The sequence below is a fragment of the Ambystoma mexicanum genome, chromosome 2q (genome assembly GCF_040938575.1).
Source record: "Ambystoma mexicanum isolate Mex_15411 chromosome 2q, UKY_AmexF1_1, whole genome shotgun sequence".
Taxonomy (NCBI): Eukaryota; Metazoa; Chordata; class Amphibia; order Caudata; family Ambystomatidae; genus Ambystoma; species Ambystoma mexicanum.
Genome location: NC_090924.1, coordinates 1,438,262,739 through 1,438,287,556, shown reverse-complemented (window position 1 = coordinate 1,438,287,556; position 24,818 = coordinate 1,438,262,739). Strand labels below are relative to the sequence as shown.

General features: G+C 45.7%; 1 protein-coding gene across 1 annotated transcript in view; it reads right to left on the bottom strand.

The window, feature by feature from the left end:
- FAAH2 (fatty acid amide hydrolase 2) overlaps window positions 1-24,818 on the bottom strand; it is a 309,532-nt gene that overhangs the window by 122,455 nt on the left and 162,259 nt on the right. Inside the window, exons 4-5 of the mRNA XM_069648990.1 lie at window positions 13,135-13,344; window positions 2,918-3,037 (exon numbers count right to left, since the gene is read on the bottom strand). Of these exons, the coding sequence (XP_069505091.1) occupies window positions 2,918-3,037; window positions 13,135-13,344 (330 nt within the window). The remainder of the gene's footprint in view (window positions 1-2,917; window positions 3,038-13,134; window positions 13,345-24,818) is intronic.

The following is a 24,818-nucleotide window of genomic DNA, read 5'->3' as shown; positions in this document are numbered from 1 at the left end:
CCGATAGGTGGTCCCGAGGGCTTCCTGTGTCCCATGTTCAGCCAGTTTACACACAGCCAAACTATGGACCATGTAGTTGATGTCGAATCCGGATTCCTTGCACTTGGTTGTCTCCTGGGAGCTGCTATGAAACCCATGTGAATATGGATCCCAGTATTCTCGTAAATGTGTGACAAACATGTTCCGACCTGTAGCGATGCTTGTGGTCTTGTGCAGAACGGATGTGACCAAGCAGTTCAGGCTGGACTGCCCCTTTTGGTTGGGACAAAGCCTGATTTGCATATGGTCTTTCCCCGTTTGTAATGGCTTAGCAGGCCATAACGATGGTCTGGAGGGTTACCCAGAGCAATGACATGGGTTAAGATTAATTCTAAACCTTCCAGCCATCACGTCTTGTGTTTTGCTTTAGCCACCCCAAGTGGGACGGGTATGCCCAGACGTGGGTCTCGTGCCTGCTGGGCCTAGAGACCCAAGCTACTGCCCACTGATGAGGCCCCAACAAGGCCGAAATATGTCTGGGGATGCTTGTGGTCTCGTGCAGAAGGGATGCGACATAGCAGTTCGGGCTGCACTACCCATTTGTGGGGTGGGAGCAAGCCTGATTTGCATATGGTCTTTCCCCTTTGTGTAATTGCTTGGCAGACGAATAACGATGGTCTGGAGGGTTGCCCAGAACAATGCCAGAGGTTAAGTTTAATTCTAAATCTTCCAGCCATCACCGCTTGCGTTTTTATAGGGTCTGTTTTCTTGACAGTACGTTCTGAACCTGCTGAAGAGTCTGCTAGATCGTAAGTGTAAGAAATAGCCATATGGTGAAAGTTTGATAATCCAGAATTGCTGAATGGTGCTAACGCAGCATCTAAAGACAGGAACCTTCCATGTACCAGTTCCTGCAAACAGAATCCTTGCATCCAGAAAACTGCAGCATAAACCGAGAGCTGTGAACTCTCGTGAGGAAGCCATGGGATAGGTTACCAATTAAGAGTTTGGAAAAAACACAGAAGAAAAACTAAAACGAGGATACATGGCCTCCTGGTGATACTTTACAAACCATGTTCAGCCTCCTCTCTGCAGGAAAGTGGACTGATCTCACAGTTCTATGGGCAGTGACGTATATCAGTCAGAACTGAACGGCACCAACATAAATCTGTCTCATGCCTACAAGCAATGCTGCAAGATCAGTTCGCGAACACTAGCAGCAGGAAGTAGAAGCAGTCATTCCACGCTATCCAGGGAACTTTGTTTTCAGCTGAATGAGTAAACCAGGCATTCAAGATTCAGTGTGCACCTTGCAAGCCACTCACACGCTAAATATATTTGGGTTTCATGTGCTGAACTGATCCAAACGTTCCATCCTATTCAAAGGACTAGCCTCTTAACTACATGTTATATATGCACATGAATGAACACTGACAGGAAAAGGAAGTCTCCACAACCTAGTTGCAGTGGTATATGCAGTCAATTTGCTCCCCATCAAACTCCTGTCACAATGTAAAAAGAATTGTCAACCATTTACAAAGCTTCATTCGCACATTGTAGTCTGCTACCTGTGAGTTACACCAAAATAAGCCCTCTTCAGCAGGGGTGGGAGGGTCATGTTTGATGATATTTTCCAACACCTAATTGGGTTCACAGTTAGGTTGGGTGTTGTGTTCTAATGGATGTGTATGGGTGTTTACTGACAGCTGTATGTGGGAATCTTAACTGTTAAATGTTGGTTATGAGCGAGTGCTTGTATGTTGGTTCTTTGCTGTGTCTGGTCTGAGGAATGATCTATTAGAGGGTCCCAGCATTTGTGGTCCTCTGTCCCCGGTGCGCTTGTGTGCACTTGCTTGTCCTTCCCATTGGTGTGTGCATTTCACTGTGTGAAGACCCCCATTCTCAGATGCTTGTGTGGTGCAGATGTGTACATGTGGACTGGAGGACCTGCATGTAGCTACGTGGGAAGAACTGCTTATTGGACGCTGTTTACAAGGATTTTAGCAGAGTGTTTGATGACTTGGTATGTCTGCTTGTTGGTTATGGGCAGGATCTCGAAAGAGGAGTAACTTGTTGGAGAGCCGAGAGTCAACGGTCTGACTATCCATCATGTAATTATTTGCAATCAGTCGATAAGATTGTCCATGTGTGTCTGCATGACATCATGTGAAGACCACCCCAATCGTGTCAGAACATGTTATGTCATATATGGAGATTGCATGTGATTGTGGTTTTGATAAGGCTGTATGTAAAGTGTTTGAGGTAGGGTAGTCCATGGGCAAAGTTGCAAAGTGTATTGACTTGGCTGGATATGGTCTGCTGTTTGTCGACTAGATGTAGGTGGGCCAAATCTTGTGACCTTTGCCAATAAATCATTGTGTGGAGTTGTTAACGAGTGTGTGGTGGCTTTGAGAAATGCTTGAGATGTGTAAGTGTTGAACCAGTAGCCTTGTGGCTAAAGAGTTTAGTTTCCTGGGTGGTTGCAAGGTTTTAATTAATTTAATTGCTTTTTTATAACACGCTTAATACCAAAGTTTGGTTTCTAAGCGTGGGTCTCGGATTCAATCCTCTGTGGCTCTTCCAAGACCAGCACGTTGCCCATGTGCTATCCACTGTGCACTGTGTTTATGTTGTGTTGTTTGTAGGTGAAATATAAAGTAGGTAATGGCTGGTATGACATTCCTATTAGTGTCGCTATGTGTACAGGGTCTTTTATGCGTGATGCTTGGGTGGATGACTGAGCAGAGTGAAGGATGTAGAGTTAAAGGGAAGAGCTGGTTTGCGCCCTTCTGCACTTCAGTGCCTGGGGTCTACATGCAGTTGGTTTCTGTCCCTTCATGCAGTTAGGTCAGAGTCACTGCCGGTTGTTTTGCCATTGCGACATATTAGGGGTACCGCCCAATTGTTTCACAACTCTTCACCCCAATCCCACTTGTACCTGTGGTGGGCTTGTGACCGAAGATTCCATTGAAGAAGGCTGGCATCCGAATACTTCCCCCGATATCGGCCCCAATCCCGATGACGGAGCCAGCAGCTCCCAAGATGCAGCCCTCACCACCTGCAGGACAAGATGGGAATATACATGGTGAGAGGCAATCGCATCCAATATCTAGTGCAGGAGACACTCCACTGTACGTAGCGGGACACCAGTAATGAGCGAGACACATACACTGACACTAACCAAGGTACACATCATAAAGAAATAAAAGCATTGTGTCCCTTTCTCTAGAAGGGTGAAGCAGACTCAGTGACTATTCCTTCCCACATATTTTGAAATACTGCCTACTACACAGCTTTCACTATTAATCAATCACACACCATTTTCTCCTCAACTCCATTCCTTTCCTTATTCCCTACCATTTCCTCGTACTGCTCTTTAACCATATCTTTTACTATCGGACATACCTTCCATTCCACTGTTTTCTGCCACAATTCTTTGGTTATTGCATAAATTACTGATAAGAACTCATACTGTTGCCTTGTTCACTGCTTCCCGTCAAATCTGATTTCTTATCTAATGTACATTGATTTTGAGATCAAAAGAACATTGTTCCTCCTATATATAAATAAATAAATAAAACAAACCTTCTACAGTCCTGTGAGTAGTTGACCGTTTTCAGGTCTAAGCACCTACCCACATGTAAGACATCCACAATGTGCTGCGTGCGATCCTGTACACTTTAGCACAACGCCAATTGTGCTGCTCTCTACGTTTTTCTTTGTGTTGTATGGTTTTGTGAATACCTAAGCATTTGAGCTGCACCAACAATCCTCTGAATAGACCCTGAACCAATTGATGCATACTCGCCTTTCATGCATGCCACGATTCTCAGGGTGTTTGACTTGGATGGCATCCCTTCTCCCATGGGAGAGAAGCCTTCTCATGTGGCTAGGACCGGTGCAGGCACAGCCCATAATCACCATGGGGGTAGTGCACCGTGGGAGGATCACTTGGGGAGGGGAACACCCTCATGGGATACGGGAGGGCACCATAGGAGAGACGCGGTATACCAATACCACTATTCCAACTCCTTCACCCTCTTACCCTCTTAAAAGCGTTAAGATCCTGAGCACTTCTATACATGCAAACAAGGTAGAATGATTATGGCATCCTGAAGAATAGTGCTGCAACGAAGAAGATGCGCAGAATGTAGAAGAGCATCCCACAGAAGCGCAGTGAGCCGGCCAGCCTTTTCAATCTGGCTGAGCTTGAGGAATGAATAAAAAGTGAAGAAGGACTTACAGCAGGGACCAGTCCTCCCTGGAGGAGCACCAAGGAAAAGGACTGCCTAACGGTGTTAATCTGGTTGTGGGGAACAGACCACTCACCTGCCTGCCTACTCCTCCTGGCTCTGTTTTCGCTCCTGTGACCTTGTTCCGCTCAAGCTGGGTCTTTTCTATATGCATTGCTCACTGACCCATGGACTTTGGCCACGCCCCCTTTGGCCCTTCTACCGGCTCCAGACTATATTTACATCACTCCCTGGGCAGAGCCCAGGCAAAGTCTAGCCAAGTCTGGCAAAATTGGGTGCTGTTGTCTGCAGCTCTGACTGTGTGTGACAACTGCACTGTGGTCTCAATGTGCGGATCTGCTCATGTTCCATCTGCTGTGTGCTGCGAGTGGCACCCTGCCTATGAGTGTTAGCCTGGTTGTGAAGGCCCCGGATGATTACAGCTTCTGTTCCCTGTGGGTGCCAGTCCACTCAGCTGCCTGCCTGCTCCTCCTGGCTCTGCTGTCGCTCCTGTGATCTTGGTCGGCTCGGCTGTGTATTTTCCATCTACATTGCTCACTGACCCCCAAATATTGGCCACGCCTCCTCTGGCCCTTCAACCAGCCTCCAGACTATATTTACATCACTTCCTGGGCGAAGGCTAGCCAAAGTCGGGAAAAGTCAGGTGCTGCTGTTTGCAACTGTCCACTGATGGTCGCTTTTATCCAATACTCTTTTGCTCAAATCTTTAATTCATTGTTGTGTTTCTGTCTACTTCTTCCTCTTCTGACCCAAATCGACTTTACCCCACTTTTCCGGCTTCCTTTAATGTGGCGTACCCAGCCTACTTACTAGCTGGTTTTCAATTATTAACCAACTCTGAGTTTGCTACACTCGTGCTCCATCTAGTCATCAGTGTCCCTATAGTTATTATTGCTGCTATGACCATCCCAATGCCTACTCGTCATACTTTTCATGGTCCTGCTCATTTATCAACTCGTAATCACTCTAATCTTATTCATCCTTCTTATTTGTCCCCCATTAATCTGGATCTTTGGAATGCTTACTCACTCTGTAATGAATATCATTCAGTCGTGGATTTTCCTTTGAATATTACTTAACTACTTTTTCTAAACCTTGCTGTGACTTTACCGTCCTCCTGGCCCTGTGGCCATATTTTGTTATATTGATGCTTTACTTTCAATTATTTTACTGTGATCAACCCATTTATACTTTTGGCCGATTTCAATTTACATCTTTTTTCCACTCATTCTTCCCTTCCGTTGATTGCTATTCTTGATTCTTATCTTTTTGCTTTTCCTACCCCTCCTTTTTATGTATCTGGGTCTTGTTTGGATGTTATCTTTATGTCACCATCATCTACTTCTTCTGTTTCTGTCCACCCTATTTAATCTTCTGATCATCATCTCCTATTTCGTTCCATTCTCTGTTCTTCTCCAACTAAATCTTTATGTTCTGATGTACCTATACTCCGTGATTTTGGTGCCTTTAATACTTCCTTTATTCTATCCTCCTCGCTTTCTTCATCTTTCGATTCTTTATAACAGACTTTTTTCTCTTTCCCGGAAGCCACCCCAGCCTTGGCTTACCTCTCATCTCCCCTCAATGGGGCGAGTTCTTTGTCGCCTTGAGAGACGAAGGCATAAAACTCTGTCTACTTCGGATCATTTGCCTTTGCTGCCATTGTTTCATCTTCGTTTTCTTCCCGGTCTAAATTTTCTTCTACTTCAATTATCTCATTGTTTTTGCCTATTTCAAATTTGAACATTTCTTCTAATCTAGAGTGTGCCCATTCCACAGACTCTCCTTCTGATCCTATTCCTTAATTACTTATGTCGAAAGTGTATCCCTCGCTGGTTTCTTATCTTACTTTTCTTTTTAATAGTTCTCTTCTTTCTTCAACTTTTCCTTCCTCCTTTAAGCATGCCTCAATTCTTCCTATCTTGAAGAAACCTTCCTCAGACCCTTCTTTTCATGCAAACCTTCACCCAATTTCTCTTCTTCCCTTCCTTTCTTAGCTGCTTGAATGTCTCGTCTATTCTCAGGTTTCTGTTTTTGTTGATGAGAACTCTACTCTACCTTGTTTCCAGTCAGGTTTTCGTCATCTTCATTCTACTTAATCTGCTCTTCTGTTTGTGTTTCACGCCTTCCTGCTTGCTATTCAAAACACTCCTCTTCTTATTTAATTGGTTTTGTCGGCTGCTATCGACTTGTTGGATCATACTTTACTTTTAACTCCTCTCTCTCCTCTTTTGGCTTTTCTGACTCTGTTCTATCTTGGTTTCGTTCTTATCTATCGAACCACACATATTCGGTAACTTTGGCTGGGACCTCTTTCGATACTTTACCTCTTTTTCCATGGTGTTTCCAAAGGCTCTGTCCATGGACCTTTATTCTTTTCCCTCTACAGATCTCCCGTTGCGGCTATTATTTTGTCTTTCGACATCTCCCATCACTTTTATGAGGATGATACCCAACGTTTTATGCCCCTTTGCTCTTTCCCGTCATCTATCCACGATAATCTTACTTCCTGTCTTTCAGCCATCAAAACTTGGATATCTGAAGATTTTCTCATTTTAAATGTAGTCAAAACTGAAGTTCTTTTTTCTCCTCCTCCTTCTGGTTCTTTACACCTTCTTTTCTTCCTATCTCTAGTTCTGCTTGTAAACTTGGTTTGTATCTTGATACTGGTTTAACTTTCTCCTATCATATTTGGACTATATCACGCTCTTGTCATTATCACATTTTCAATATTCATAAAGCTTGTTCCTTCCTTACTTTTAATGCCACTAAAAGTTTGATTACTTCACTTATTTTTTCATGTTTATTTTATTGCTCTCCTCTACACTATGGTTTCCCTGTTTCTCGTCTGGCTCCTTTAAAGTAGGTTTTTAATGCTTCTGTTCCTCTGTTATATTTACTATTTCTTTGAGACTATTTCGCGGTCACTATCCTCTCTTGGTTGGTTATCTTTTCACTCACATCTTAAATTTAATTTTCTTTGTATTGTCTTTAAATCTCTTTATGGTCTTGTGCCTTCGTATCTTTCATCTCTTGTTTCTTTTAATGATCCCTTTCATGCACTACGTTCTCAGTCTCGATTCTTATTAGTTTCTAACCTCCCCTGTGCCCAGTCACGATTTTGTTCCTTCTCTTTGCTTGCCCTGTATCACTGAAACTGTAATCCTCATGCTCTTCATTCTATTACTTCTTAATCTTTATTTCGTACATCTCTCAAAAACTATCTTCTTCAGTCTTAAGGAAAATTATGTACAGCTGGTGATTTTACATTTGATTGTACCGTAAATTACAAATTACTGTGTTCACAGCACCTGTGAACGCCAGGATGCCCGAAAAGAGGCCGAGTGCTCCAGAGCCTGCCCTGAAGTTCTGGCTGGATGGCAGGCTGGCAGACAACAATGGCAGGCGATCCCAAGGTGTGGAAAGCGTTACAACTCGCAGAATCAAAGCCGGGTCTGCAGAGGTGCCGCAAGCCTTGCCAAGCCGCTGCAAGCCGCACAAGTCCTGCAGCGAAAGGTGGTAGCTGGGAGAAGGTGGAGGCCCTCGCGGACCGGAGCCACTGGTACGCGAGAGGGCTAGAGGACGCGGGGAACCTGAGGCAGTGGAGGTAGCAGAGGAAGGGGCAGAATACCCCAAGCCTAGAGTCTGGGCCTCTAAAAATGTAAAAAAGAGGTGGCAGATAAAGAAGGGGGAAGAATACCCCAAGCCAAGGGTCTGGGTCCAAAAGAAAAAGAAAAAGAGGTGGTGGTTTGTAGAAAAGGGAGGCGAACACCCTAAACCTAGGGTCTGGGACCCTGTTCATCAGAAGAGGTGGTGGCGAGAAGAGACGGGAAAGCATACTACGAACAAGGGGTCTGGGACCCTGAAAGTAGCAGCGAAGCATCCGTTGCAACGCTGATTATATTTGGTATTGCTTGGCAGAGGAGTGAACCAAGCCTACCCAGAAGGAAGAGCAGCACTGGAGAAAATACATCAGTTACTCATCTTAATAGCTAATGGTCAAGGACACCTCCACAGTATCACAGACTACAAATCCCTCCTGGTAAAACTCAAACTCGCAACATCCGCCTCACACAGCTTCCTACTAATCTACAGACCCCTCGGCTATAACAAAAACTTTGCAGACACATTTGGTGAAGCACTGGCCGCCAACCTCACCCTACACCAAACCCTCACCACCCTAGGAGATTTCAACATATGGTTCGACTCCCCTTTAAACCTATGACCAGGTCACTCAAAGACAGATTAGACACACTCAATCTGAAACACTACACCTCCACTCCCACCTCCACGACAAGCCACACGCTCAACGCAATGTTCAGCACTGTAACACCGTAAGCATATCAACCCAGCCCCGGCGCCTCCTGTCATGGGTGGATCACTCAGCACTCCGTTTCACCATAGCACTCAACACTGGTCAGCGGACAACGCCCCACACAACCACCACCAACCACCTCCTCCACTTTCCCACTATGGATCAAAGTCGTAATCACCCCAGATCTTGAATTCTCACTCCGCAACTCCCTCAACTCACTCCTCCACGCAGAAAGATCCCCCGCAATAGATTCCTTCGACCTCTGGCTTACCAATGCCCGCAAACCTCTGACCCCGTCAAAAAGGACCAACACCGTGGTGGCTCACCCTCAACCTGAAACCTCTCAAAACTCGCAAGCACCGTCTGGAATGGGACTGGAGAGCTGACCCTTCAGCCCAAAACAAAACCGCCCTAACAAGGACAACAGAATTTATAGATTGGAAATCAGAAAAAGCAAGAAATAATTCTATGGGAACCGAATCCAAAATGCTTGCAACCCAAGTAGGGAACTACATAAAATCATATCAGAATTGAAATCCCCGACATGCGCCCGCCTGCCCACTCCTAGCTTCCAAGCCTTATGCAAAACACTCTTGCTGGACTTCTACAATGCCGCCAACGAAAGATACAACACCATCATCGCAAAACAAAAAATCCTACCGCCAACGCCCACCCGCAGCCCACCACCCATAAATCATAACCTTCTTTTGATTCTTTCTCTCCCATCACACACCAAGAATTCCTCTCGCAGGTAGCAGTGCTCAAAAAATACTAACCTCCACCTGTGCAGGTAACGTCGCACATGCAATCGTTAATCACTCACTCACATCTGGATCCTTCCCCAAAGCCTTCCCCAAAGCCCTAAAAGCATGCTACACCAAACCCATTCTGAAAAAACCAACTCTTGACCCACTCCTCCCCCAAAACTACCGACCTATCTCCAATGCGTGTTACATCACCAAACACATTGACCGCGCGGCCTAAAATAAGCTTGGTCAATTTGCCGAAGCCAACAACCTCCTAGACCCAGCACAATCAGGTTTCAGACCATTAAGGGGAACAGAATCCTCCCTAGTCTCCATCTGGGACGACCTAAAAAGAGCAGATGACGCAGACGCCTGCACAGTACTCATCCTGCTAGACCTTTCCGCAGCCTTCGATACCATCAATCACGCGATTATCCTAGTCAGACTACAAGCACTAGGAATCAAAAGCAAAGCCCTTTCGTGGGTCTCTTCCTTTATCTCTAACCGGTCGCAAATCATGCACCTCAACCAGTTCACATCCTTATCTCGTCCAGTTTGAAAATGTGTCCCCCAAGGAGCGTCCTCATCACCGCTAATCTTCAACTTCTAAACACAACCCATCCTGCAATCATCCGCTCGTACAACCTTACCTGCTACAACTATGCAGATGACACCCAGATAATTCTCAAAAACCCAAACCCCGAAAAGCTCTGGCAGCACTGACCCGTCACCGTGCCTCTCTGACATCAATCACTAGATGACGACCAACCACCACATCCTCAATCCTGGGAAAACCAAAATCCTAGTCTGCGGGTAAACATCACTCATCCCCAAACCAATCCCATGGCCTGAAACACTAGGACAAGAACCGGCACCCTCAAACATGGTTACAAACCTTGGATGCGAATTTGACTCAGATGTATCCCTCAATCAACACACCATCAGACAGCGTATTTAAAACCTGTTTCTTCCACCTACGTATCCTCAGGTGGATTTTCCCCTACCTTTCCTATCCCCACCGTTTCTCAGCCATCAACTCCATCATCCTGTCCTGCATAGACTACGCGAACTGCCTCTACCTAGGAGCCCCTGCATGCCAACTAAGGAAACTCCAAAGAATCCAAAATGCGGCAGCACGCTTGCTCATTAACCTGCCTGCCAGAGAAAACATCAGCCCTACCCGGAGTCCTCCAGTGGCTCCCTATTGCCCGATACACATGGCTTTGAAGGTGGTGCATCACCCATCACGCAATCCCCAACACCAGCCCTGAATTCCTCAGAGACAAAATTGTCCCCTACCAACCTTACAGGAACCTCAGATCTCGCACTGCATTTCGCCTAGTGATCCCACCCCACACCTCCACAAGGCTTGGTGGTTCCTCCTCCTCCGTCCAAGCGCCAATCATCTGGAATTCCCTTCCCTTACACATCTGCAACACTGAAAACCACCTGAAATTCAGGAAGGCCCTTAAAACCTGGCTCTTCCCAATAATCCCCTAATCCATTGCACCCTGAGAACATACCACTAATAAACTCCCCTGCATCAATCACAACTCAGGAGCCGGAAGCTCTCGCAGTGGTTTCACCTGACACACCACCACACATTGCTCAACAACACTGAAAGCCGACTAGCACTCCAGGTAAGCCAGTAGCTTTCGTTGTGGTACACCTGATCCACTTTAAACCCACCCATAATAACATTGCCACCCGACATTCACAACTCAGGGGCCAGCAGCTCTCGCAGTGGTTCTCACCTGACACAGCACCACATATTTGCTCAACAACACTGCCAGCCAACTAGTACTCCAGGTAAGCCAGCAGCTTTCATTGTGGCACACCCGATCCACTATCAACCCACCCACAACAACACTCCCACCCGACAAGCACTCCAGGTAAACCAGCAGCTTTCGCTGTGGCACACTTGCAACATTCACACGGCGCCCCCACCCATACACGAGAGACCATGAACAATCAGATAAGTAGCTCAGGGTAGCACACGCCCATCACTAATAATCACTGCCACTGTTAACCTGCATCGCTCACTTAGGGAAACCCCAAACACTACCAATCTCCCACTACAAATGTATTACTAAATCTTGGTACAACAAACCATCGATGACCGTTACATCACCGAAGCCTATGGCCTGAGAAGCCTAGGCCCCCCCATCCACCATCCACCATGCAGGATTCTTGAATCCAGGTGTAGCCTCCTCCTTGTTTCTGCAGGATGAGGTCTGCTACACTCTGAAACCTAGGCCTCCCGCCCACTCTACAGAACTCTCAAATATAGGTGTAGCCTCCATCACTGTATACTATATGAATAAACCTACAGCATTACGATACCTAGGCCTCTCTCCCACTATACAGGATTCTCAAATCTAGGCGAGCCTCCGTCTCTGTTTACCATATGCTCAAACCTACTGCACTGTGAAACGTAGGCCTTTCTGTACTGTTTGCTCAAACCTACTGCCTGTGAAACATAGGACTTTCTCCCATTATAAAAGATCCTCAAATCTAGATGTAGCCTCCATCTTTGTTTAATATATGCAGATACCCGTTACAATATGAAACTAAGGCCCATTGGAACAGGACTTTATTATAGACCTGGACAAATATTGCCCCAGCCGATCAATCTCGCAGCCTATGGTATGTATATCTCACACCACTAGTGTGGACACAGGCGGAAGGCACGACAAGCATACATGCACGATAGAATACGGCTAAGCACATGCAGTCTAGTTCAAACAAAGCCATCCAGCTTGAAACACCTGACGTACCTCAACACCTCTGCCCCCAGCATGCAGCGACCACCACCAGAAAGGAACCCGGTATAGCTGGCCTCACATAGACTCGCTCAACAATAGCAATCTACCTCGAATCTCCAACAGCTTCCACCCGTGTGTCTGACCTCTCCTGGGTTGCTTAGTTGAGCCTTGCCAGCCACCCAAGTCTTAGAACGGTAACATGCGCACATGCATCTCTTAAGCTATACTCCCTAGAATTTCCAACCACATCGACTACGGTCACCAGGGGCGTTCCAACCAAGGAAAAAAGTGCATTGAGGCCACAAAAGTGGGGAAAGAGCGCTATATAAATAAAATACAATAAAATCTTCATAGTCATAGTACCTGGGAGAAAGGTGCACTAGGATGGCTGTGCCAGAGGTAGCCCCTGGCAGGAGAGTAAACCAAGTCTACCTAGAAGAAGAATTGTATTTGTTAGCCGAGTCTGGGACTCACACCCATATAAGAAGAACAGTTGTAAACTCCTCTACTTGATCACAGTTCTGGGGAGAAGGGTGAACCCAGTTGGTTGTGTAAAAGGAAGAGAAACCTGGAGAAGTAAGAGGACCCCTGGGTTTATGAACCTTGTGATAAAGCTGCAAGAAGGGGAATATCCTCTTAGTTTAAGGATGTGGAACCAAGGGAAAGAAGGCACTTCCTCTTGGAACATGTGAAATACAGTGAGAAGTCAAGAGAAGGGGAACATTCTCTTGACCCCTGTGGAACTTTGTTTATTTTTGCACCATTTGGAACTTCGTGTTTTGAACTCTGAGAAGAGCATCCTGCTGAGAAGACAACCCTTTGAGTCTTGTATTTAGTTATAAGTGTGAGGACGAGTTAGGGTTTTGACACAATGGTGAACTCATCTTTTTTTTTTTACATCCTCGCAGAACCCTTTAAGATTTATGTTGGGGCAGGGCTAGCGAGGCCTTTACCCAACCCCATTTTTCCTTTAATAAAAGTCTGTAGCAACAAGAATGCCACCTGTGTGTCGATCTCCCACTACTGCACTCTCACAGGTGTTGCGTGGTTTTCTGAAATCTAGAGCACATACTCACCTGAGCTGCCTCCCACAATTCTCTGGGTGTTGTAGGGGTTCCTGGTTCTCCCGTACAAGTTATTGCTGGACTCATACCACATGCACAGCTCACTACAGTTAGTGACACCCAAGGGTATGGCACCCGCCTGCTTTAACCGTGACACCACCACGGCATCTGTGCTGGAGATGATGTTGCGGCGTGACAGAAGGCCGGAGGAGTTGGGCATACCTAAGTAGGAGAAAAAACAAGACAATTCTGAGCAAGCTAGCAGTAGTGAACGGCCAGGGATGACAACTGCACAAAGCCATAAGTATATTCATTTCCTTAATTTTTTTAAATGTATTTATTTTATTTTTAATGTGCATTCATGGTTTACAACATAAACCATTAAAACATGCCCATATGGTTACAATACAAATAACCCGTTATTTTATATAACAATACAGTATACAAAACACAATTCTTTTTTTAAATCCATAATTATGAAAATGTATTTCCCCATCAAGTGTCTTCCTTTAATCAACCAATGTGATTCAGAGTTAATATATAAAAATCATGAAGGCTTGCAAGACCAAGACCATAATATTAAAAAAAAATTAAATTCCCTAAGGCTCTTGCCATCTCCTGCCAGAAAGTTATTACAGCAATATTCAGGCTAAGGCATTACTATTCCATGCCATGGTCCCAAAATGATTCAGACATAATGTCATTTTCCAAAAAAGAACATTGATTTCTCGTCCCATATTGGACATTTAATGTACAAATGTTTTAAAGTTTCAAGTTCGAAGCCACTTCTCCAAAACGGAAGTTCTTTATGGATCTTAATCACGTACACTGTCTCTAAAAGGATGAATCTAAATTGTATTACAAATGCGCCTAGAATCTCCATCTGGAGAATGTCTGACATAGGGCTGCTTCAACCAATATGGCAGCAAGAATCTGCAATATTCTGGAGTCATTTGCAAGTTCCCTATATTTTCAATGTGATACCTGTCCTACAGTTTTGCTTTACATTTAAGATTGACGATCTGTGCAGAAGGTGGCCCCTTAACATTCGGAGTGAAATCTAGTGCTTTGAAAATACAATTCAATGCAATTTCTAAAGCTATTCCTCTATGGATTAACAGCAAAATGGACAGCATAAGCATTTCAGTGATAGTTGGCATATCAGAGCACATCATTTTTAGGAAAAATGTGCTCCTTCTAATCTGGACCTCAGTATTGAAAGAGACAAATCCCAAGTCACACCTAACAAGTGACACAATAGCGCAGTTGGAAACCCCTAGGTAAAATCTCCAAAATTTGCTTTGAAGATAATTCTCTTATGTTTGCTTTGTTCTGTGTTGAAGGCTTGGGTACTTTTCCATTTTCCCAAGGTAGTGATATACAAGGTTGATTTCTCTGCTTCTCAGGGACTTCAATGATTCTCTTTCTTACATAAAAGCCATTTAAGTTCATCAGCTTTGTTTTCAACTTTTCTTTACTCTTTACTTGTATTGGGACTAGTCTCTTGAACTGTACTGCGATTCCCTTTTGGCCTTCCGGTCTCCCTGTTCTCCTAGTTACCTTCAACAATGTAGGGAAACGTCTCCAGGGTCCGTGCCTGTCTGGGAGCTTCTCTCTCGGTTCTCGTTGCCGCTGGGTCGCTGTCGCCAGCGTCCTCTTCCTGGGATGCTCTCTCGCTCCCCCGGCGTCCCAGTGTTTCTTCAGGTAACCGGTTGGATTGTTGCTTTGTTCTCAGGATGGTATCAGCATTGATTTGTGAGCCTCCTGCCCACCATGTATCCTTCGTGGCCATGCCACCACCTCATTTGGGCATCTAGCCTCTCTGCTTCTTGCATCTGGGATACGCAGTGTCTCTGGCATCTCCTTCAGTTCAGCGCAAGCTTGAATGTTGCAGGCTTCGCAGCTCACTTCTGCTCTGCCTCCTTCAGGTGCTACGCAGGAAGGGGGCCTCCCTTGCCTGTGTCTATGTTCCTCTTTCTCTCCATTGCTCGGCATGTACTCATTATTCAATGTACACATCTCAGTTGATTGGAGACTTGTATTTAAAGCAACAGGTTCTCTTTCTTCTTGAAATTGGTATAGATTGACATTTTCTTCACCCAAGTTTTGGGACTTTTAAGTCCTTGGTATTTTAGAGAGTCCCATGTATGCCATTATGTGTAATGGTTTCAGGAGTTCCTCACAGGAACGAGAGTCCTTGCCATGAGGGGGAGTCTGTCCCAGTGTCCCACTTTCCTCGACACCTAGGGAGGGTGTTGCGGGGTGGGCTCACCTCTCTAGCCTTACAGGGGAGGGGCTCACCTATTGGGAAGAAGGGACGAATTCCCTCGATTTGTCACACTTCCTACCTGTCTGAAAGGCGCAAAATGGACCGCAGTATTGAAGGATCCGAGACCAGCGCTGGACGTAATGAGGACCAGAACTTCAGCCAATGAAAATAAATTAAGATTATGATGATGCAGCTCCAGGATCCCCTTAAACTCCTAAAGACCTTCCATACAAGAAGGATTCTTGGGAACGCATAGACTCATGTGGTCCCAAGCCAATATCACATCTCCTAGTGAGAGTGGGGCCCTAGTCATTTGTAAGGCGTACAACAGTCATTTGGAGTTGTGGTGTGTCACAAAAAGGTAAGGCATATGAGAACCCAGTGACTGCAGGCTGGGAGCAGCATTGCGTAAGACTGCTCCCACTTGAGTCTACGGGTGAAAGTAGCTGTGCTCTTTGACCTGGATATTGATTTCCTCTGGCAAATGTATTTTGTGCTGGGAGATGGCATTCTGCAGCACCCTGTGACAGGGTCATGAACCTATCTGGGAGAATATAAGGAGACCCAGACCCTAAAACACTCTATTGTGCCATGCATATGGATACTGTTTCCAGAGTCTATCGGAAAATGTCTCCTAGCACTTTTTCTGGCCAGTGGTCTCTTTTCTATTTCAGAAGCATAATTCCCAAGAGGCACCTGCGAGCGAACAGGAAAACCCAGACTGAAACTAAATGAGCAGAAAACCTGAAGCACTGCCACTAATATTAGCTATGAACCCACACCAAAATCAGACATCAGCCAGCGCCCTCACTGTGGCAGCAGTAAATTATTTTCACACCAACAGCATGCCAGAGAAACAGCAGAGCAGCCATTAGAGACTTTTTTCAAAACCCTGCTGGAAAATGGGTAGGGGCTTACAGGGGTTTTTAAAACTTCTCGCCTGCGTGATCCAGCTGCTGGAAACAGGATAGGCCCTGAATGGTGCATAGAGTCAGGTGAGCGATGCAGCCAATGGTAGGCGAGAGGCGGAGACAGAAACCGCGGGACCACAATATAAAAGAAGACAGAAGGAAAGGCAGAGTGTGGATTTGTTTGGGTGAGGTCAGAGGAGGCAGAGGCATACCTATAGACTGAGTGGAGGAAAGACAGTGTAGCGGAGAGCGTGGAGCCAGATTACTAAGGCAGAATGCAGGGAGGTATTTGTGAGGGAGAGTGATACCAGCTTGTGAGGGGATCAGAGAAGATGAAGGCAAAAAAACAGTTGCAGACCTAAAGACTAACCCCACTCAGTACAGAACCAAGTCCCGGGTCCAATATTCCATGCATTAAACTTTCAGGCATGCCCACTCTCACCCATTTGAAGATCCCCCAGTGAAAATGCGTACAAGGTCCACAGCACAGACAAATATTTGGTCCCAGTGATTGAAAAAGATGATCGGCACGTCCACCCTTCTATCTGTTTCCGCCATGAACAACTTGACACCAGCCGTAAGAAACCTGACTGGGTCAACATACCATTTATCTGGTGATGCCAACTGAGTCAAGCACCACAGCAGTATCCGGGCCTTGCTGGTCAACATCTACCCCACCCATATCCAGCTGCTGAGGGGGGAAATAGTCAGCCAAGTCTGGTGGGATATCCTGTAATTCACCAAGCAGGACCCAGACAAGGAAAGCACCTCCAAAGACGAGGATGCTACACCTTCCCAGCACAGAGACCTAGAATATTCCACTGAGAGCTTGGTGCAGTACACGCCATTAGGAGAAATCAAGGAAGTGACAATGACGGTGGGCTGCTGCAGCGACATGGATGAGCCACAACACCAGTGATACCCCCAGCAAGCCCTATATCCATGGTGAGTACCCGAGATTGAGCCATAGAATGAAGAGCAGGAGGGCTTGCCCCGTCTCCACTGACCTATCGGTAGAGCCTGGTCTGGAACATATCACCTAGTTTCCTCTTACAGCAATGGCCCGAAGAAGAGGATGCAGATCCCCACGCAGGAAATTGAAGGGAAGGCAGACAAAATGTTTTGCCTGGCCTGTGGGAAGAGGAGGCGCATTGAACATCTATGCCTGCACCCCAGATAACCAGGAGTCAGACTTTGCCCCTGTAGTTAAACCAGTTTTACAGGGGAGTGGCAAGAGAAGAACTGCCAAAGAGCACCCCCTTCACCGACGGCTGTACGCCCGGGGTGACCTACTGGAAGAGACTTTCCTAGTGCCAGTCAAGATCCATTGGCTGGCAGTTCAGGCATGGCTAAACTTGGACAGCACTCACAACATCATATGCCCAGAACCTTTATTTCCATACAGCACCTAGGCCTGGAACCCCGGGAGCATTTCTTGTATCCACAGGGATTGCATGGCATTCAACGACGATGGATCCATCTGCGAGGCCCCTGAATGTCTATTTCCTGCCTGGATGAGATCTGACTGCCTGATCCTTTCTGCTTAGCGTGGTAAAGGCACATGAGGCAGAGGCTAAATTCCTACGGGTGATGACTTGGGAGTGAAAAGTCGCAGAAGGCTTCAGTAACCAGTGGGCACTTGAACAAGTGGGCTCTGTGAGGTGCTCGAACAGCTTACGTTAAAAGAGTCTAGATTAATTGAAATTCGATTAACAGGTGGGTGCTGGTAGGGGCTGGAATAGCTTATATTAGGAGTGTCTGGTTCCATTCAATGTCATTCCCTGGCTCTTGGCACAGCAGCCAGATGTGAATTGATTAAATCGGGAGGCTGATGGATGGGTCATTTAGGTTGTGAGAGATGGGGTTGGGGGTGCTGAGCTTTGGTGGGTGGTTTGAGATAAACGAGGGGGTTTATCATGCTTGGGCAAGTGGATCAGATTACGTATGCAAGGGCGGGGTGGGAGAGAGAAAGAGCCATTCTTTGAGTGCTTTCATGAAGGCAAGGTGGTCCTCTATGCGGCCAATGCTTACATGGAGTGAGTTCCAAATTGTGGGTGCTTGTACTGAGAAGGAGGTGCCCCCAGTACAAGTTGATCTGGGCCCTGGCATTACGAGTAGAAGCGCTGATCCGGATCTGAGGCTTCCGTTTGGTCTGTAGCATGTAAACGTTTGCTGCAGGTATTCAGGTGCTTTATTGTAGAAGGTTCGATGAGTGATTCACATAGCTTTGAAGGTAGCACGCCGACCAATCGAAGCCAATGGAGAACTCGGAGGGAAAGAGAGATGTGTTCTCTAGGACCCAAGGGCTAGGGATGAGTCTCGTGGTGGGATTTTGCACTCTAAGTTTTCTCAGAAGCAAGGCAGGAGCTCCTGAGTGTAGTGCGTTGGCATAGTCTAGGCGTGATAGTATGATTGTGATTATTGCTGTAACTCTGTGTGGAAAGGTCAGGAAAGGAAAAAAGTGGCAAAGGATACGGATGTGGAGGAAACAGCTTTTTACCACTGAGTTGATGTGATACGATTGTTAGGTTAGAGTCAATAAGGCACCTGCACATTTTTTACTGTGTTCGCAGTAGATGGTGGTGGGTCCAGGGAATGGGTTGAGGGAAGATATGTTTATTATTGAGTATTGTGCAATAATATCACCCGTCAGCCTCATCCTTCAGTGTGTGCAGAAGGCCCTGAACAAATAACTGTGCTTCTACACTTATCTGTCCAAGCTGAACCACTGTGCACTACAATGTTGGACCCAGTGAGGCCCCTAACCCCACCCACACTCCCTCAAGAACAGGCCCGGCCACTCCCTATGTTTACTCCAACCAGGTCCTGGCCAACCTCCCAGAGCAGCACGCTCAGCACATGTGCCATGCATGTGGATAATGGTGCTGCCCAGTGTCACAAAATGCCTCTAAGCACTTTTTCTGGCTAGGGTTCTCTCTTTTCCACTTCAGGACCACAACACCAGAAGGCACCTGGTAGCAAACAGGAAAACCCAGACCGAAACCAAACAAGCTGAAAAACCAAAAATGCTGCAACTAATATGAACTGTGTTCTGACACCACAATCAGACATCGACCAACGCTCATAAAAAAAGCTAATAATTCACTGTGTGACAGCAGAAAAATTAACTATTACACCCAAAGCATGACGGAGAAGAAGCAGGGCATCCCCATGACACGGTTTCCAAAACCATGCTGGAAAAGGGGACAGGAGCTTGCTTAGAGGTGTTTTTAAAGGCTCTCACCTGTAGGGTGAAGTCAAAGGGTAGTAGGTAAAGTGAGAGAGGTCATGGGTTCTGGGAGAGAGTAAGGATAGTAGAGAGTGGTGTAGGAGAGGGTTGCGAAAAGAAGTAGGGGGATAAGAATAGTGAGAGTGAGATTATTGGCAGAGTGAGCACCACACCGTATCCCAGAGTACAAGCTGAAGCAAGGAGCACAGAGAGAGTAGAGGCAATGCTGAGAGAGTAGGAGTTGTGACAAAACCCAGGATGTCGCCCCTGCTTCCGTAGGGGGGGGGGAGCTCCTTCCCATGAGGCAAGGGAAGTAAGGCCACTACCCAATAGGGGTGTCACGGTATTCGTTTTATGACGGTACGATAACCTTCTTGCCAAATGACGGTATATCATGGTTATCGCGGTAAAGCAGGTGGACTTAACTGATCTTAACAAATATTTTCTAAAAGGTCATAAATTGACAGATGTATCATCACAAACAAAACCAGGCACCCAGGGCCAGAATTGGGCTTTTCAACATACTTTCCACTGAAATGCCTTGCTTCCAACAAACACAAACACACGTGTGGAGTGGAGGGGGTGGGGTGGAGGCCTGCTGCAACTGCCAAAGCAAACTGAATAGCTTTTCTTAAGTGGTCATTTAGGCTTTTTGCTTCCCCACTGGCTACTGGTGAAGATGAACATGTTGCCATCTTGATAACCTGCATGCCACAGATCAATGGAGGCTGATGGTAGTATATGCTTGTGCGCATACACACACACATTGTTTTTCATGGTGTATGAACCTGGCGATAGGCGCCAGGACTGGCACCATGAGGGCTTTTGAAGAGGATGCCAGGCTCTAGAGGCCCGAGTCCTGACTCCACCTGGCCAATGGGTTTGCCAGAGGGGGTTTTGGGCAAGGGTCGTGACAGCACTCCCCCCCTAAGGCCCCTCCCATGGTGTTCCTTCTGTCTGGCCCAGGTTTGGTTGGGAAGTTCTGATGGAATGTCCTGATTAGACACACACACACACACACACACACACACACGCACTCTCTCTTTACGTTACAGCCTTTAGTTTACTTGCGGGCCAGAAGGTGTTCAGTAATCACTAAACAAAACCCAAAAGAAGTGGGAGCCTCAACAATCACTGGTGCCTTGAGGTAAGAACATATACTAATATACAAAAGATGGCACCAGGAGATGAGGAAACTCTAAAAAGGGAGGACGAAAGGATGCCAGTTCACATTATCATTTTCATTTTATTTTGTATAATACATGATACTTAGAAAACATTTAATTCATTTTACTACTCATGCATTCAAAAAACATTCATTCAAATTGTTTGCACATCTAAAAGTTATATAAATGTAATAAAGTGCTAAAAAAAGGTTTATTCATTTCAATGGTGCATTTCATTATAGACCAAAATTGTTGATCATAGTTCATTCCAGAAAAAATCTAGATATACATTTTTTCTGGAATGAACTATGATTAACAATTTAGGTCTATGATATATATTTTGTGCAAACAATTTGAATGAATGTTTTTTGAATGCATGAGTAGTAAAATGAATTAAATGTTTTCTAAGTATCATGTATTATACAAAATAAAATGAAAATGATAATGTGAACTGGCATCCTTTCGTCCTCCCTTTTTAGAGTTTCCTCATCTCCTGGTGCCATCTTTTGTATATTAGTTCAGTAATCACTGACATGTTACCCTTTGGTATGGCAGCAGGGAATACCCACATAGATGAGTGAATTTCGCAGTGTGACTTATTATATGTAAATTCAATGATAGAACCAGGGAAATCCCCCATCGCCATATGTTTAGAGAACATCATCCATTATAAATATATAAACCCCAAAGCCGCCACCCCAAAGTAAACCCTTTTCCTTCTTGGCACTGTATATATTCTTCCTATTGCTAACATATTGATTTTGTGTGGTTTATGGAATGGCATTAAAAACTGCTCCAACTGAAACTACTTGGCAGAGGCACATCCAACAGTGCAAAACCAAGACTGCGCAGCAATTGCTTATTGCAGCCTTTCCAAATCAGATTGAAAAGCACACTGAACGGTATGAACGGTATAACGGTATAAACAATGTGACGGTTAATATTGTTCAATTAAGTGGTTCACGGTATCTTTAACGGTATACCGTTATACCGTTACATCCCTACTACCCAATAGTCCCCATGGGCTGGCACTCAGCAAGGGGATCTCACTTGGACGTAAAACCCTGTAGGCGACTGGTGACTACTATTGTGGGAGAACACAAATCCACCACCTCTACTTCACCCCCTCTCTCTCTCTCTCTTCACCCCTACCCTCCTAGACCATGTACTTCTGTAGAAGGCCAGAAGTAGAAATGACTGAGACACGGAAGAATAGGGAAGAACATCAAGATCCAAAACAAGAAAAGACTGGGACGAGGAAGAGGTGCAGATCCGCAGGTATCACTCCAAGAAACTTACCTGAACTGTCTAGCTTTCAACTGCAGACCTTGGTCAGAACGGACATAAAAACCGACCACGGACTTACCTGAATGTCAAATGCTCTGGCGAGGAAACCTGAGAGGGAGTGAGACTCGCAGTCGAAGGCAGCGGGAGCAGACCCTGGCGCGGAGACGCTTAAGAGGTGGTCTGGACCAGATCCGCTGAGAAAACAGGGAGGCTGGCTGCGAGAAGCTCCAGCAGCGCAGCACAAGGGGAGAGTGATCAGTAAATAATTTGAATTTTCTTCCTCAAAGATACTTCAGATGTAGGATGGCCCATTTTATAGCGAGAGCTTCTAACTCCAAAACTGAGTAATTGTTCTCCCTGGAAAAGAGTTTTCTACTGGCAAATAGTATAGGGTGTTCTAAGCCATCATGACTCTTTGATAAATCGGCACCTAATCCAGTCAGGGAAGCATCAATTTGAAGAATTACATCTTTGGAAAAGCCAGCCACTTTAAAATGGGTTTTGGCATAGGGTTTCCTTTAAGTTGTTATAACAAACCTCATCCTCATCTTTCTACTGGAGTCTTTGTGGTTCTGCATTTCTAAGTTTATCAGTCAGTCTGGAGGTTTTATCAGAAAACTTTAGGATGAACCTACGATAGCACCCCATCAATCTCAAGAAGGATCTTAGATCCATTTTGGTTTTAAGCGTTGGTGCTTCAAGGTCAGCTTTTACTTTCTCCATTTGGGGTTCAACATTACCGTTCCTTGTGAAGAAGCCTGGGTATTGTATGGCTGACTGGGCCAATTTACACTTTTTCGGGCTGGCTGTGAGCCCCGCTTCACGTAGAGCCCTTATGATGGTATATAGGTGATGGAGTAGTTCTTCCCATGTCTTGCTATATACTACAATGTCATCAATGTATGCCCTGCTGAAACTAGAATAAGGTTGTTAAATTCTATCCATTAATCTTTGGAATGTCACACAGGCACCATGGAGTCCAAAGGGCAAGCCTTTAAAGAAACAGTCCGGTAGGAGTAGAAAAAGCAGGCCTGTGTAGCAGGATATGCCTGTACCCTTTCGTAAGGTCTAAGGTCGACAAATAGACTGCATCTCCCAATTTGTCTATTAAGTCGTCAATACAGGGTATGGAATAGGCATCGAAGGAGGAAATGGAATTTATCCTTCTGAAGTCTATGCAGAATCTCCAGCTCTGGTCTGGTTTTGTCACCAGTACTATGGAAGAGGACCAGGGACTGCAAGAGGGTTCAATGATGTTAGCTTTTAACATATTTTCCACCTCTTCGATGACAATCCTTTTGCGGGCATCTGGTAGTTGGTATGGTTTCAAATGCACCACTTTACCTACAGGAGTACGCATGTAATGGTAGGTTCCCTTGACTAAAGGCATCAGGAAACTGTACAAGATTGGTTAGATCTTCCTTCTTATTGTTTATAAATTCATGGGGAATTAGGTTTAGGTTATCCATCTCTTGGTGTACTAAGCAAGATAAGATGGTAGAGTGAGAGGCTGAAGGGTTTTCTTTCCACTCTTTTAAAAGATCTACGTGGTAAATATTAGCTTTCTGGCGTCTATCAGGTTGTGATACTCGGTAATTACATGTCCTTGTCTGTTCAGTTATTTCATAGGGTCCATGCCACTTCGAAACCAACTTGTTTTCTGAAGTAGGCAGGATGACTGGAACTTTCGTTCCCAGAAAGAGAGATATCAGATTGACCTTTTTATCATAAGAAAGATTTTGCTGGCATTGGGCTTTCTTCATATGGGTATGGACTAAGTTTCTAACTAACGCCGTATGTTCTCGTAATCTTGTGTTGGTTTGAGAGAGTGGCATTGGGGCCTCTTCTAGTTCCTCCCACGTTTCCCAGAGCATGTCTAGGGAGTCCCTAGGCTCTCGGCTATTCAATAGCTCAAACAGGGGAAAACTGGTGGAAGCTTGTGGTTTTTTTTTTACAGCGAACACAGCCCAAGGAATCATACGGCCACAATCCTTTCCATCTTTATCAACCAGTTTTCTCAGAATTGTTTTGAGGGTCTGATTAAATCGCTCCACAAACCCATCCGTTTGAGTGTGATAAACTGAGGTTTTCAGGGTGGCAATATGCAACACCTCTTTCACCTCTCCCATAAGCTTACTGATAAAGTTTGTAACTTGGTCTGTTAGGATTTCATTTGGTAATCCGACCCGAGAAAAAAATTGAAGCAGATGTTTCAATATTTGCTGCGTGGTGTTATTTCTCATAGGAAAAGCCTTAGCTTATCTTGTGGCATAATCAATCCCAGTATCTGGCACTTCTCGCCCACCGCATCGCTGCTCTCTGCCCTAACTTTCAGTGCTATGCGGATGATACCCAGCTAATTTTCAGGCTACCCTCGGCCTCCTCTTCTCCTTCCCTCATCTCTGACTGTCTTTCTGCTATCCAGGAATGGTGTACCGCCAACGACCTCTGCCTTAATCCCAGTAAGACCGAGATTCTACTCATCGGCACACCCACTCCCTCCTTCCCTGCAGCTCTCTGGCCGGCCTCTCTTGGCCCTCTTCCTGCTCCTACCTGCAAGGCAAAAAACCTCGGGGTCATCTTCGACTCCACACTCTCCTTCTCTCCTCACATTTCTGACGTTTCTAAGAAGTCACACTACCAGCTGCACCTCCTCAGAGGTATTCTTCCTTTCCTCTCCTTCCCCCAGAAGCTCACTGTCTCCAGAGCCCTGGTTCTCTCGAAGCTGGACTACTGTAACAGCCTCTATCTAAATCTTCCTGCCTCTACTCTCCTCCCTCTGCAACTCATCCAGAACAGGACTGCGAGACTTGTCCTTGGCCTCAAGCCCAGGG